This window comes from Rhinatrema bivittatum, chromosome 6, assembly GCF_901001135.1.
Source record: "Rhinatrema bivittatum chromosome 6, aRhiBiv1.1, whole genome shotgun sequence".
NCBI lineage: Eukaryota > Metazoa > Chordata > Amphibia > Gymnophiona > Rhinatrematidae > Rhinatrema > Rhinatrema bivittatum.
In genome coordinates, this window is record NC_042620.1 from 108,951,744 (window position 1) to 108,968,526 (window position 16,783).

Consider the following 16,783-nt stretch of genomic DNA (forward strand, 5'->3'; position numbering starts at 1 on the left):
TATCTGAAGAAAACTATAGGATGCCTTCTCTAAATCTCAGCTCTCTCTTTGCTTCCTGCCCCAGCCCTTCCCCATTCAAGCAGCCTGCAGAGAACAGGAGAGAAAAATGTTGAGGTTGAGGATGTAGCAGACAGAGTAAAGAAGAGAAGAGGCACTCTGCTTCCTAATCCAGCCCCTTCCCTCCCCTCCTATTGTTCCCCCCAACTCCCTTGATAAGGAGGGTTGAGGTTGGAGTGGATAGAAAAGGTTGTTGGAATGTTTGATTCTTCAAAGATCTCTTAGATCAGACCAAAGATGATTTTGATGTAATTCCGGGATGGAGTGATGTCTTATTAGAAGAATTTCATCTTTATACAAATATTCTTGCACCTGCATATGTGACCAACCTTATACCAGCAGACCTGGATGTGTTTTGAAAGTCTGCAACTTCTGGTGTTCCACAGATGCCAGATAGGACATTAGTTTAAATCCATAGAAGCCTTAATGACTGGCATCACTTCTGACAAGTTTCAAACTTGTGTTAATTCAGCCCCATTTTGTGTCTGTTACCATGTGTCCAATATATAACAGCATGACAAACTACTGATGCTCAGGGCATTTTCAGCATACATAAGCTAATTTTTCTGATCTCCCTCTTGAGGAAAATCATAACTTGGAATAGCAAATTACAGGATGCTTTTGATCAAGCTGCTCCTATTCATTATTGCTCATGTTGTGGTGCTGATATGTCATAGTATCATTCAGGACTAAGGGTTTAAAAGAGGCAAGCAAGACTTTGAAATAGTACATAAGCTCAAAGCTAACATTAAGCGCTACCTCTTAGCAGCTAAACAAGCCAAAATAGTTCATTATAAAACTCTTCTTTCTAATGCTACAATAGGCCAAAGTGGTTATTTAATTTAGTATCTCAGATTTCTGGCCATCAAACTAAATAGTGCTCTTTTCCTGCTAACCTTACTGCAGATAGTTTTGTCCTGGCATTTGATACCACAATTTAAAGCATTCAGGTTGAGTTTATTATAAGCCTTTCCCCAGCTATGTCTTTTTCTACACTTGCAGTGCCTTCCTCCCCACAAGACACAATAGTACCTGTGAGCAGACTGTCTGCTTTTAATAAAATAAATAACCCTGCAATTGATTTTAAAACAAATGAACTCCTCTTCTTCAGTTTTAGATCCTTTACCATTTAAAGTTATTAAAAATCACATTCTGAGTCTTCTTCCTGCATTGGCTAGTATTGTTAATTCTAGTCTTGAATTTGGCATTCTATCTGAATCTCTTGAGATTGCAACAGTTTGCCCATTATTAAAGAAACCGCAATTAGATCCTGATTTACCTGATAATTATCGTCTGATCTCTAATCTTACTACATTACCCAAAAGCATAGAGAAAGTTGTGCAGGTTCAACTTTCTGGTTTTCTAGAGAAAACTTTGGTCTTACACCCTAAGCAATCTGGCTACAGAAGAGGTGATAGTACAGAAACAGGTCTTACAGCCTAAATCAATGAGATCGGTTTACTCTTGGGCAAAGGCAAGGCAATGGTTCTTGTGTGACTAGATATGAGTTCTGCATTTGATACAGCTGATCACCAACTTGTATTATAAAGGTTATACGACATTGGCATATGTGACTAGGCCTTAAATTGTTTTAAGTCTTTTTTAGGGAACAGATCTTATCAAGTAGTTTGGAATTCTTCAACATCCTTGCTAAATCATCTTGCTTGTGGCATTTCCCAGGGCTCTGTGCTCTCTCCTATAATTTTTAACTTATATCTCGCACCATTAACTACACTCATTCAGAGTATTGGTTTTACAAGTTTTTTCTATGCTGATGACATTTAGATTCTTGCAAGCTGTAATCTTAGATTCTCAGCAACCTTGACCAAATTCAATCACTGTGTGATGGAAGTTGTCAAGTGGTTCAATTTGTCCAAACTTAAAGTCAATCCCAGTAAGTCAGAAGCTATCTGGTTTACCTGAAAGCAGGACTCTGATCCACTTACAGCACCTGCTATGACTAGAAATCTTATCCAGATCAAAGATGTCATTACTACCTTAGGTGTTAATCTGGACTCATCATTGAATTTCTCTATGCATATTTCTAATCTAATGCAGAAATCATATTTCTCTCTTCAGTTAATTCACTAGCTAAAATCTATTAGCACTTGGGAATTTGATCCACCAATTTAGATGGGGCATATTTGATATGGTAACATACATTTTCTTTCTTAAAAAAATAATTCTTTGAGTAGTCTATCAATGCAATATCTTTCAGGTTGGCATGAATGAATTATGGAAAAGACCAAATTACTATTCTAGATTATCAGGTATGATAGGATATATTCAGAATAGCAAACACTGAAGTGAGAGTCTATAGATGTAGAGATAAGGTAAAAAGAAATTTGTTAACATAAGGCATCATGGCTGATGTGGATAAGGTTTCATGGCTAGTACTATGAGAAATTGTTAATTTTAGACTGGCATAGCATGCATTGACACTTCTATGCTAGTGCCACAGTCTAGCCATCCTGAAAAGCTTTTAGGACAGTGGTATTTACTCACAGCCCTTGAGGGCCACAAACAGGTCCAATTCTCAGGGTAGCCTAATGAATATGTATGAGATAGATCAGCATGCACACTGTTTCCACTCTGTTCAGATCTATCTCATGCATATTCATTAGGGACACCCTGAAAACCTGACATGTTTGCGGTCCTCGAGGGCTGGGCATGAATACCACTATTTTAGGAGGTAATTTTCAAGGGGATTATGTACATAAAACATTGTTTAACACACAGAAATGGCTGTCTACCCTTGTGTCAAGCTCGTCAACACAAGTTCCAAGGGCCACCACTTTGTCATGCACCTTTGATATAGATACCAGAAGGTCGAGCTTCTGTTGCTTCATATCTGTTCTGACTCCATAAACCAGCCCTGTAGTTCTTCTCTGGACAGTAAGTCAGCAGGTCTTGGATGTACCAGGAGAGCAGATTAGGTGCTATCAAAATCCAGCCCTCCAGGCTTCATTACGGTCTGCTTGCTCCCATCAGCAAAATTCTCTGCGCCGTGCTTGCTGGATGAAAATTGCTTCAGATCCGTTGTTTTGCATTTTGCCGCCATCTGGTGCAAGACAGACTGGTGGAAAAACTGTCAGAGAAAACACACAATAGCTTGCAAAAAAACACTAAAAAATCTGTCAGGGAAGAGGAGCTCATGGTTCAGGCATCCATCTTGGTCAATCACGTTATAGCGCCCCTGAAAATTGGTGTAATTTAATCACGTTTTTGCCAACTTTTCAATGTAGGCTGTTTGGAAATTACCCTTCCTGAATCTAGCAGGAAGAGATATACATGTAAGGCCCATTTGCCTCATAGGTAGAAAATTCATTACCCTAGCTGATGGAAAAGGTATGATCTCTTCACCCCTATGATGGGTTGAGAAATCATTTTGGACAGTAAATGCTCTATTGGGATTTCTGAGAGATTTTCCAGAATCTTCTCCAGGAGGCTGAGGAGAAGGAGATTGCTGGTGTACTTTCAAAGCATAAGGATGCCAGAAGAAACAGGAGGCAGTGTGAGAATTTAGAGCAGCCCACAACCCTGCCTTCAGTACAGGACCCTTTCATCAGAACCTGCCCTAATCAACAGGACTGGTACTAGGAGAGGTTGCTTGTAATCAGTGATTAGGTCTGACCCAATATCAGGAAATATTTCTTATCAGAGAGGGTGGTGGATGCATGAAATGCCCTCCCAGAAGAGCTGGTGAAGACAAGAATAGTTAATTACTTCAAAACAGAATGGAACAATCACTGTGGATCCCTAAAAGCTTAAAGAAAGGGATGGTGTAACATTTCTACATGGGGGGTAACCTGCACAGAACAGCAGTTACTACCTTTAAAAGAATGGGGGTAACCTGCACGGAGCTGCAGTTACTACCCTTAACAAAACGCATGGGGGGTAACCTGCAGAGAGTGGCGATTACTGCCATAAGCAAATTGCTGGGTAAGATAGACCATTTGTTTTTTATCTGCTGTCATTACAGTGTTACTATGTTAAGATACCTGTTCAGCACCAATAAAGCCGACTGTAAGTAAACTGAATTTTTCAATCTTATCTAAATATTTACAAAGTCTACCCCAAATAAATGCAAGACTTTGGGAACAGCAACCTAGGATGGGGAATTCCTCTTTACAGTGACTTTAGGTTCTCTGCTATCAAGGATCCAGTTCAATACCTTCATGACTTAGAGTTGCCGATTGGCTTCATTTTTTTCAGGACAGTTTGATCCAGTCCTGGTTTTATATCATTGAATGTATGGACTTTTAGTTCTGATGTCCCTAGTTAAATTCAATTGATGTACATTTTGGAAAAAATTAATAAATTTGTCACCTTACTCTTCTAGTATAAGTCTTCAGAACTTGTAATAGCCAATTCCATGTTAATTTAACTTCATCTCCCTTCTAATTAATCAGATCAAAGAAAGTGTAAAACCTCTCTCACAATTCTGAATAGATTCTTCCCATATTGAAATGGTTAGAAACTAGTCCCAAGTATCTCATACCTTTCCAGGAAGGTACCGATCTTACCCCTCTCTTTCCAAATGCCTCACCTGGGACCACATTAGAAAGTCTTACCAAAATTGATCTTCACTCCTCACTGGCAATGGATGGGAATCCATTCCTTCTTGATGATGCAGCTACTCCTCAGGGTCTTTTTGGGCAAAAGACTGTACACATTTGGATCCAAAATAACATCGAGACCCTGTGTCCTAGGGTTCTCAGTCAATAGACAGACACAAATCTTACACAAAGGGAACACTAAATGAGAGAAAGAATGGGTAGAAAAATCTTCCCTTTCATGAACAAAAGTCTCCAAAAATCCTGGATCAAAAGTAAGGAGAAGGCTCTTTGTCCAATTCTCTCTGCTCAGGTCTCTGTGAAGAAACTCTCAGAGTCCCTTTTATTTATTTACTTAAAGCGTTTATATGCTGCTAAATCCAAAGTTCTTTGTGGCTTCCAAAGAGTTACATTCATATAATCACATAGATAAAACAACATGTAAAAGTAGACTTATAAATGAAATATACAGACTCAACAATTACCCTTGATTGTATTTTTACCCTTGATTGTATCAGGGATATTAATAGAAGGCTAACTTAAACAACTGAGTCATCATATCTTTTTTGAACAGCTTGTTGCTTTCCTGATCCTGTATGGCTGCATGGGAGTTGGCTCCATAAAAGAGCATTCAGTTTCTAGAATCAACTGGATGGATTTTCTTATGATTATGTGCATCTAGTGGGTATTGCTCTTCTGATCTTAGGTTTCTGACTGGACTGTAGAGTTTCAACAGTAGATTAATCATGTAAGGTAAATTGTTATTTAAAGGGGGAGTGCACAAACAGGGCTGACCTGCAGCAGAGTAACTGAACAAAGAGTTCACAACTAAATCCAACTGAAATCCCCAGCATAAGATGGTGGCAGGGGTTTATGTACTGCTAGAGCTTAGCATCTGCAGCTCCCACATGAAGGAGTCAAAATCCCAGCCTCTACTGACTAATTATGTGACAGATTGTTTTCAGTTGCCAAGGGCCATCTTGTGGAATAAGATACCTCTCATGTTATGTAAGCAGACTTGCAGTAAGACTTTTAAGAAACAGCTGAATTCACTTTTGTTTGAGTTGGTCTTTTATTCAGCTTGATATGGTTCTGCTAGCCTTTGTGGTATTACAGTATATTATGTAGCAGCAATTAGAAATTATACTGTTTTTGTCTGTTTATTTCTATTGTTTTTATTTTGTTAGAATTTTATGAATTTTTTTGGGAAGCTGCTTAGGGCATTGGATAATGCGGCCCTCAACTTTTAAAACTAAATTAATAAAATAAATAATCTCTCTGAACCTCCTCAGCAAGTTAGTTTACTCCTCCTGGTAAGAAAAACCAAAGGTTCCTTTCATGGAGACTGTTGTAAAAGGTAAAGATCTTTGTTCTGAGAAGAGTATTTTAGTAGGGTACATCTGTGGCTTAAAACCGAGGCTTATCTTTGAAAGTGTTTCCTTCTTGCCTAGTAATTACTTGACTGCCTCTGTTTGTAAGCTCTTTGTGGGACTGAATTTTGATGAGTGATTGATAGTAGCATTATGTTACTACTACACATATGCTAAGTCCATCATTTTTCTGCATGACGATTTTGAAAAAAACCCTATTTTTATTACTCATACTGGTTGCTGTACAAGCAAGGAAATCTGCTGGAAATACCACGTTCAAGTACAAGTGTGCCATGACAAGCTTATCATTCCATTTCAGGTTTTTCTAAAGTATTACCATACAGAGCAGTTAAATTTATTGCTGAGAGAAGTGATTGGGAGAGTGGTGGTGATGCAGGCCTACACGAAAGGCTGGCTCGGCGCTAGGAGATACAAGAGAATCAAAGAGAAGAGAAGCAACAGCGCTGTTGTCATTCAGTCAGGTAAATATTTCCTCTACTTTTTTATGCATTTTTTATGCATTTTTTATGCATTTTCCACTTTAAGCTGTTAAGTCTCCTGTTCGTTGTTCTTCACAACTTGCTGTGACATCAAAAGACCAGTGTGAGATGAGTGACCCTGTGTTCTCCCTGCTGGCCTTTTCCGGCCAACCAGTCTGGTCATTGGATGTTCTACACTCCAGGACATATTTTTCTGAGTGGCACTCCTTCCCCACCTCTCTCAGGCCTCCAGTTTTTAATCCCTTTGGCCCTCTCTCATCAGGCTTCTGTCATTCTGGTGGAAAGATGATAAGCAATGGGACAGTACTATACCAGGGTATAAGTTGTACTGCAATGATAGGGTGGATCAACTTGGTGGGGTGGGGGTGGGGGGGGGCACTTTCTGTTCGGTAAGGCATAGAGTCCAACAGAATAAAGATACTACAGGAGACTAAATGCACAGCAGAATCTTTATGGGTAGAAATCCCATATGTGTGCTGGGGAAGAATATAGCGATGAAGATTTACTAACATCCACCTGGCTAAATTGTTGAGATGAATGATGAATGCTAAAAGAAATTAAGGAAGCTAACACATTTGGCAGCACAGTTAATAATGGGAGATTTCAATTACCCAAAAACACCACAGAGCAGAGATACTGCACTTCAATAATATCCAAACACAAGAGTGCAGAGAGAAGTTAGTCCAAACCACAAGGTTTGTGTTGCTCCCCCCCGATGCAGCCCTTGGCGAAACACGGGACCGTGTCGGGGGACGCGGTCTAAACTGTGGTGTGATTGCAAGTCAGTGGAGTTGCCGCATGAAAAAAGAATAAAAACTTTATGCTCCTTAGAGCTTTTTGAATTCCCTTGTGGTTTGGACTAACTTCTCTCTGCACTCTTGTGTTTGGAGATTTCAATTACCCCAATATTGACAGACTAAATGTATCAACAGGATATGCTAGAGAGGCATATTCCTCACGCATCACCTAGATAGGATTATAGACAGTGCTGGAGAGGAGCCAGCTGTCGTGGTACATGTGGGCACCAATGACATAGGAAAATGTGGGAAAGAGGTTCTGCAAGCCAAATTTAGGATTTTAGGTAGAAAAAAAGCTGAAATCCAGAACCTCCAGGGTGGAATTCTCTGAAATGTTTCCTGTTCCACGTGCAGATCCCCAGAGGCAGGCAGAGCTCCAGAGTTTCAATGCGTGGATGAGACAATTAATTTTATTTATTTATTTAATTAGTTTTTCTATACCGGTGTTGGTACATACCTTCACACCAGTTAACAACATTTTGTAAATTAGAAATAACATAACATACATTAAAAAAGAATATAAAATACCATACGTTTCTTAAAAATAAGAAAATCAGTCATAAAATACTAATACATATATAAAATTAAATCATAAAATGTTCACATTTAAAACCAAGATTATAAAGCAAATAAAATAAAATACTAATTCTAACTAGCTACTACCTGAAAAGCTTGCACGTATAACCAGGTTTTTAGAGCTTTCTTGAACTCTTTCAAGTTACTTTGAAGCCTTAGTTCAATGGGTAGTGAATTCCAAAGACCTGGTCCCACTAATGATACAGCCCTTTGGTGCAGGGAAGAGGGATTCCTTTTTGTAAGGAACTGGGGAAACTTTTCTGAAAGGACGGGCTCCACCTTAACCAGAGTGGAACCAAGCTGCTGGCACTAATTTTTTAAAAGGAGATAGAGCAGCATTTAAATTAGAACAAGGGGGAAAGCTGACAGTCACTCAGCAGTGCATGGTTCAGAGTAATGTATCCTTAAAGGATACTAATGAAACAGGAGAGTTAAGGCATCCCAACAGAGAGGTTCCAATAAAAGCAAACGTAGTCCATGTGCCTATAAGTAAAGAATCACCTAATCTAAAGAATTCCAAATTATCCATATCAACTGAAAAGAAGGTTGTTAATACAAACAAAAAACACACTTTGAAATGTCTGTATGCCAATGCCAGAAGTCTAAGAAGTAAGATGGGAGAGTTAGAGTGTATAGCAGTAAATGATGAGATTGACAAATTTGGCATCACAGAGACCTGGTGGAAGGAGGATAACTAATGGGACAGTGCTATAAGAGGGTACAAATTATATCACAATAATAGGGAGGATTAACTTGGTGGGGGTGTGGCACTTTATGTCCGGGAGGGTATAAAAATCATACAAGAGTCTAATTGCTCAGTAGAATCTATATGGGTAGCAATCCCATGTGTGTTGGGTAAGAGTATAGTGATAGGAGTATACTATCATCCACCAGGACAAAATGGTCAGACAGATGATATGAAATGCTAAGAGAAATCAGGGAAGCTAACCAATTTGGCAGTGCAGTAATAATGAGAGATTTCAATTACCCCAATATTGACTGGGTAAATGTAACATCAGGACATGCTAGAGAAATAAAGTTCCTAGATATAATAAACAACTGCTTCACGGAGCAATTGGTTCAGGAACCAATAAGAGAGAGAGCTGTTTTAGATTTAATTCTTAGTGGATTGCAGGATTTGGTGAGAGAGGTAATGGTGATGGGGCCACTTGGCAATAGTGATTATGTCATGATCAAATTTAAACTTATTGGAAGGGGATAATAAGTAAATCTACAGCTCTAACGCTACATTTTCAAAAGGGAAACTTTGATAAAATGAGGAAAATTGTTAGAAAAAAACTGAAGGGTGCAGCTGCAAAGGTTAAAAGTGTTCAACAGGCACGGACATTGTTTAAAAATACAATCCTAGATGCACAATCCAGATGTATTCCATGCATTAAGTATGGTAGAAGGAAGGCAAAACGATTACCAGCATGGTTAAAAGGTGAGGTGAAAGAGGCTATTTTAGCCAAAAAAAAAACCTTCAAAAATTGGAAGGATTTATCAGAAGAAAATAGGGAAAAGCATAAACACTGTCAAATTAAGTGTAAAACATTGATAAGACAGGTGAAGAGAGAATTTGAAATGAATTTGGCCATAGAAGCAAAAACTCATAATAAAAACTTTTAAAAATATAGCCAAAGCAAGAAACCTGTGAGGAAGTCGGTTAGACCATTAGATGACTGAGGGGTTAAAGGGGCTCTTAGGGAAGATAAGGCAAATGCAGAAAGACTAAATGAATTCTTTGCTTCTATGTTTACTAATGAGGATGTTGGGGAGATTCCAATTCTGGAGATGGTTTTCAAGGGTGATGAGTCAGATGAATTGAACCAAATCACTGGAAGATGTAGTAGGCCAGATTGACAAACTAAAGAGTAGCAAATCACCTGGACCAGATGGTATGCATCCCAGGGTTCTGAAGAAAAATGAAATTTCAGATCTATTAGTTAGAATGTGTAACCTATCATTAAAATCATCCATTGTACCTGAAGACTGAAGGGTGGCCAATGTAACCCCAATATTTAAAAAGGGCTCCGGGGCAATCCAGGAAACTATAGACCAGTGCCGGGAAAAATAGTGGAAACTAATCTAAAGATCAAAATCACAGAGAATATAGAAAGACATGGTTTAATGGAACAGTCAATATGGATTTACCCAAGGGAAGTCTTGCCTCACATAGCTGCTTCATTTTTTTGAAGGGGTTAATAAACATGTGAATAAAGGTAAACCGATAGATGTAGTGTATTTGGATTTTCAGAAGGCGTTTGACAAAGTCCCTCATGAGAGGCTTCTAGGAAAACTAAATGTCATGGGATAGGAGGAGATGTCCTTTGTGGATTACAAACTGGTTAAAAGACAGGAAACAGAGAATAGGATTCAATGGTCAATTTTCTCAGTGGAAAAGAGTAAACAGTGGAGTGCCTCAAGGATCTGTTCTTGGACTGGTGCTTTTCAATATATTTATAAATGAACTGGAAAGGAATACGATGAGTAAGGTGATCAAATTTGCAGGTGACACAAAATTATTCAAAGTTGTGAAATCACAAGCGGATTGTGATAAATTGCAGGAAGACCTTGCGAGACCAGAAGACTGGGCTACATACGGCAGATTAAATTTAATGTGGACAAATGCAAACTGATGCACATAGGGAAAAGTAACTCCCGCTATAGTTACATGATGTTAGGCTCCATAGTAGGAGTTCCACCCGGGATAAAGATCTAGACATCAAAGTGGACAATACATTGAAATCATTGGCTCAGTGTGCGGAAGTGGTCAAAAAAGTAAACAGAATGTTCAGAATTTTAGGAAAGGAATGGTGAATAAAATATAGAATATCATAACCCTTCTGTATTGCTCCATGGTGAGAGCACACCTTGAGTATTGTGTCCAATTCTGGTTGCCATAACTCAAAATAGATATAGTTACACTGGAAAATGTACAGAGAAGGGTGACAAAAATGATAAGGGGATGAAATGGCTCCCCTATGAGGAAAGGCTAAAGAGGTTAGGGCTGTTCAATTTGGAGATGAGATTGCTGAGGGAGGATATGATAGAAGCATATAAATTCATGAGAGGACTAGAACAGGTAAATGTGAATCAGTTATTTACTCTTTCAGATAATACAAGGACTAGGGGGCAGTCCATGAAGTTTGCAAGTAGCACATTTAAAATAAATTGGAGAAAATGTTTTTTCACCTAGCACACAATTAAACTCTAGAATTTGTTGCTAGAGGATGTTGTTAAGGCAGCTAGTGTAGCTGGGTTTAAAAAATGGTTGGATAAGTTCCTGGAGGGAATAGCCACTGCTATTACTGGCATTAGTAGCATGTGATCTATTTAATGTTTGGGTACTTGCCAGGTACTTGTGACCTGGATTGACCACTGCCTGAACCAGTATGCCAATTTCTTAAGTTCTTATTTTCTTATCCTGACCTCTCCTGGTTTGGGAAGCTTCAGCTTGTTCTAGGAACTTGGTTTCCACATCTCTCTCTTACTGGTCCACCTGCATTTTATATCCGGTTTTTGCCATGTCTAGGCCCCAAGGCCCCAGTGCTTGGTCCAGGGAAACCCTTGTTTCATTTTTGTACTATTTTTTTCCTGGTGCTCTTCCTGAGTTATTGTGGCCTTTCATTCCCTCTCTTCTGGGCTTATGTCTGTTCAGTATCTGCATTCCAATAAAATTAGTTTGGTCTTTGAAAAAGAAAATTTTGCAGAACAGTTTTTGTGTCTGACTGTGAAGTCCATTAACAATGCAGTAATAAAAATATGTGTGTCCAGTGTAAGTATTTCACAGGCAGACTGAATTATTACTAATTGTATGTAGCGTGCTTCAGGACAAAGGGGGCTTCCTACCAGAAGGGAACCAAACGTGCTAATGTCCTAACTACTTACAGATTGGTGTTTATTAAAGCCAGTAACAGTTTCAAGAGATTCTGCCTTCTGTCTCGTGAAAGCATTCTTTAAAAATCAATTTCAAGCCATAACGGGTATTTGGTTTTTTTTGTCCTTAGCCTGGAGAGGATATGAAGCTCGCAAAAAATACAAGAAAATAATCAGTGACAGAAAGGAGGCTGCCATACACATTCAAGCAGGTAATAAACAGGTTCTTAGTAAAGCAATGTGTGTTTTAGCCTTGACCCTGGATGAGACTCAGAGGAATCCTCCCCATCGCCTCTTTTGTAGCTGTTTCTCTGATAGTACTAGCTACGTTTCTCAAAATAACAACTTCCCTGGTCTTTGGCTCAGATGTTTGCCCTTGGAGCATTTATTTACCAGGACTTCTTTCCTTCATCTTGACATTTTGTTTTCTTTAATATTTTATTTTCCTCATATTTTTAGAAAAAATAGAAAGCAACTTCTAGTATGGCTATGCCCTTTGTTTTTTAAAAAATCTCTTTCTATGAGTTCATTCTTAATTACTAATTATCATTTCTTTTCTGGGGGGGTCTGGCAGTTTCCTCCTGCTTATTTGGGCTTCCAGTTCAGTTAGACCCATCCTCTGTTGAGCAATGGATACAGAAACACAATTATCCCAAGGATTTCTGCTATTTATTTATTTATTTTATTTATTTATATAGGCATTTTATTTACCATCGTTCCAAAAGAAGATCACAACAGTTTACAAAAGCAACATTCACGTTCTAGGTCAGTGGTTCCCAACCCTGTCCTGGGGAGGCCAGTCAGGTTTTCAGGATATCCACAATGAATATGCATGAGAGAAAAGTTGCATGCACTGCCTCCATAACATGCAAATTTTCTCTCATGCATATTCATTGTGGGTACTTGCCACAATGAATATGCATGAGGTTCCCAATCCTGTCCTGGGAACCACTGTCCTAGGTCAATATTCATAATCTAGGTCTACACAACAACAAATACATGTTCTAGTCAACACTACATCAGATACAAATTAATTAGAGGCTAGGACAGTGGTTTGTAATACATACGTTCCACTTCAATGACCTTCATGTATTAGTCAGTAAGTTGTCAGAATGCCCTTTACATCGCTCATTACTTTTGCACATTCTACTAACAATATCAATACTTTTGGATAATGTTGTTATCTGCATATTGGTTTAAGTTAAACCATATGCATTTTTGAAGAGCCATGTCCCTGCCCTCAAAGCAGTGACAGTCTTTAGCTGGAGGGGGAGCCCATAAAGCACAGCTTCCTCCAGAACCTGGCTAATGCGTGAACTTTAAGGCATGGCTGGGGAGCAATGGCTGAGGCTCCCACTTCCAGGGGCTGTGAATGCTGCCTCGGTAGCATCCCCAGCACCAGCTGGGAACTCAGCCCAGGCCAGAGCGCTATTTATCGCTCCCATAGTGCCACTGGGCTTCGCAGTGATGTAAAGATGCACACAATCTTCACTTGTTCATGCTAGATTCATATGTGCTCTGTAACAGTGTATAATGCCTGAGTTGGATTCTGTTAGAGATCAGTACCACAGCATACCAGTGTAGAGTACTTGGATTCATAATAGTGGGACTAGCTAAGCAGGAGGCACTGTCAGAAATTTGAAGCCCTTTTGTGTCCTCATGAATTATAAATGAGAAAATAATGAATACTAATGTTTTTGGTTTTTTTTTAAGCTGACATCTGAATTCTGTAAAACAGGACTTTGCTAAAACTCCTTTGTTTCCTAATGATATAGGGGGTAATTTTCCAAAATATTTAAATGCATAAAAGTAGCATACATTGTAGCAATTTTCAAAAGCCCATTTACATGCTAACGATGGTACCTTTAAAATGAACACCCAGGTACCCATGCACACACATATGGGCGTCACATACACTGGAATTTTAAATCATGCGCACAATTATGTGTATATTGCTTGTATGTGTGCTCCTAATTTGAAGTGGTTACTCTAGCAAGCATATTTCACGTATCTTCCTTAAGACTTTGTCGGCTGTAACGCGTGCAGTTAAGTGGATTTAAAAACATGTTCACGTGAAGGACATTCCCAGTTTTACCAATTAGTCCACAGGTTTGCCCAGTTCATCTCGAGGTCATCCAGACCCCTCTAGTTCTTCAGTCTACACTCCCCCCAGTTGACCCAGAGCCCCTCACCCAATTGCTTTATGCCTAAACAGAGATGTATGAAGACTTCCACCTCAGCAAGAGCAGAAGTAAAGAAGCACAGCTAGCAGCCCGCCGTGCATTGCGGCTGCTGGATTTAAAATACGGATTTACGAATGTAAATCTTGGCCCTACCCCAGAATGCTCCTGACGTGCCCCAACTCCACCCCCTTTCCGCCCCTTTTTTTTTAACTCGTGCATAATTTGCAGCTTTTTAAATATGCGTTGCCCATACATGGCTCATATACTCGCGTATATGGGCCTTTTAACGCAAACAACACTTTTAAAATTCACCCTTTAAAGTGCACGTACATGCATAAAACCTATCGACAATTCAATCAATAGCAGATATTATAGCAATTTTTAAAAGCCCACTTACATACTTAAAGTGCATTTACGCACTTATAAACTCAGCTTTAAGTGCACATATCCTTTTGAAAGCTATCTCCATAATGTAACTATTCTGGCTTTTTTCTCTTGCAGTATAAGAAAAGAAATACACTTGGTTCTATGTCTAGTACAATATTTGTGTTTTCCTTGCAAAACTCTGTTCTATCGCCCATTACTAATCATGGTAAAAGATAAAACTCCTGAGAATATTTCACAAAATTTAAGGATAAAAAAAACTAAAGAAAGTACCCTAAGTGAGAAGGAGGAGTAGGGGCTGCTTAAAGAGGGAGAGTGCAAAAAAAAAAAGGACAGTTTAGCTCAGGTCTCATGCAGAAGAGGCCTGCAGTAATATTACTGAGGGGCCTGCAGTGATGTCATCAGGGGCAGCTCAAGGCAATCGGCTGCCTGAGGCGAGGGATGAGCTGGTGCTCTCGCTCCCCCCCGCCACCCCACAACTCTCCTTTAAGGCACAGTAGGGGTAAATTCATCAAGAGGGGCAAAAGGGCACCCCTTGGAGGCTGGCCTTTTCTGTTGATATGAAATGCCGCAGAAGGGGGAAAGCAAAAGCCAGAGGTCCCAGAGGAGGGGAAGATAAGAGGGTCAATGATAATGTTTCTAGGAAGCTGGCAAACTTGCCACACTCCCAGGAACCCTCAGACCTGCCTCCCACCTTTTCCCCAGCATTTTCCCTTGGAGAAGTGGGAGATGGGTGAATGGGTGGTGCTTTTGTGTAGCACACTCACTCTGGGCTTGGCGAGGGCATTAGGCATCCTAGACAAAAAAAGTGACGGGGGAGGGGGAGAAAAAAAAAGGGGGGGGGGAAGATAATAAAAAAAAAAAGGATAAACTGCGTAGCTTGCTGGGCAGACTGGATGGGCCGTTTGGTCTTCTTCTGCCGTCATTTCTATGTTTCTATATGTTTCTATATGCCTGTGCCCCCCCCCCTGCACTCACCCCTCCCAATTAAAAATTCTACATTTATAATAATTGATTTTACATGACAAAGATATTGAGAGTGTATAATATTTGAGCTAGACTTTTTCACGGTTTTTTGTTACTAATATAAGTGTCTAGCACTTTCTGGATCTTTTTTTTGAGTAAAGATATTGAGAGTACAGACTTCTGAGGTAAAAATATCACAAATTTTCACAACCCTGCAAAAAAACACATTCGGAATGCATATGGTATTAGGCCTATAGTAATGCATGTTGGGTATGGGCTTTGCCCCCAGAAAGCCCAGAATAAACTGAATTACAGATACAATATAGTAAACCTCCCATACTCAAAGAGCACTAACTGCCAGCCCTCAAACAGTAAAAACCCCTAACTATGAAAAGGCAACATTGCAAATATTACACCAGGCCCTAAACACCAATTCACCTCCTGTTATAAAACAGAACAAACTAGGTTGCTATAGATCCATACACAGAAACTACATGCCAGCAGAATACCTCACCTCAGTCACACATGCAGAACACAGACAGACTCTCACCAAATACAGAATAAAGAGACCATAAAGTATAAACAGAAATGAGCTGGAAACTTCAATAAACCAGATTGTATGCAGAACAATAATGGAAAAATAGAAATGATATTCCTCAAAATAATAAAATCAAGGAAGATAAAACATCATAATAGTAAAAATATATTAATAGAAATAATATTGCAAAACAGCTGATGAGTAGAATAGCCAATTATTAAAAACTCCTAAAAATTATAACATTTCCCAAACATCAATATTATTTCAAAATAGCAGACATCAAATAACTAATATTTATTTATTTAAAAGTTTTTTATATACCGCACACTTGGGCAATTACATGTCCATCTAGGCGGTTTACAAACCTACATACATAATAAAAACAAACTTGTTAGTCTTAACAGGTTATCAAATCAAAGAGTTAGGTTAAGTAGCAGTATAAATTGATATCAGTTATTGTATTTATAAGCATCATTAAACAGATAGGTTTTTAGCATCTTTTTAAACTAATAAGGGTTTTAAAAATCCCTACTTTCCATACCTGGGAACCTTTGATTTCCAGTCACCTAAGATTTCCATGGATTTCTGCAGGGGAGGGGAACTTTCTCCTCTTATTTATACACACACAAACATTCATGCTCTCTCACACATGCACACACACTCACACATAGTCAGTCTCTCACAGAGACAGAGACAGACAGACACACACACACACACACACTCTCAGACAGAAACACACACAGTCACTCAACAGTCACTCTCTCTCAAGACACAAAGACAGACACACACACACACATAATATTCTGCTGTTGTGCTTCTGCTGCTCATATGCTCACTCAGTGAGTGCTAATCCCCAGCCCCAGTACTGCCGCACTATGTAAAATTCTTCCTATCACTCCTTCCATAACCTGCCACAGCCCTCTCCCTTTTCCATACCTTCTTGGCACCCACACTCTCCAGGAGACTTACTGACACCA

General features: G+C 39.2%; 1 protein-coding gene across 1 annotated transcript in view; it reads left to right on the top strand.

Annotated features, from left to right (window-relative positions):
• MYO3B (myosin IIIB) overlaps positions 1-16,783 on the top strand; it is a 424,126-nt gene that overhangs the window by 309,475 nt on the left and 97,868 nt on the right. Inside the window, exons 22-23 of the mRNA XM_029607903.1 lie at positions 6,303-6,465; positions 11,867-11,947. Coding sequence (XP_029463763.1) covers positions 6,303-6,465; positions 11,867-11,947 — 244 coding nt within the window. The remainder of the gene's footprint in view (positions 1-6,302; positions 6,466-11,866; positions 11,948-16,783) is intronic.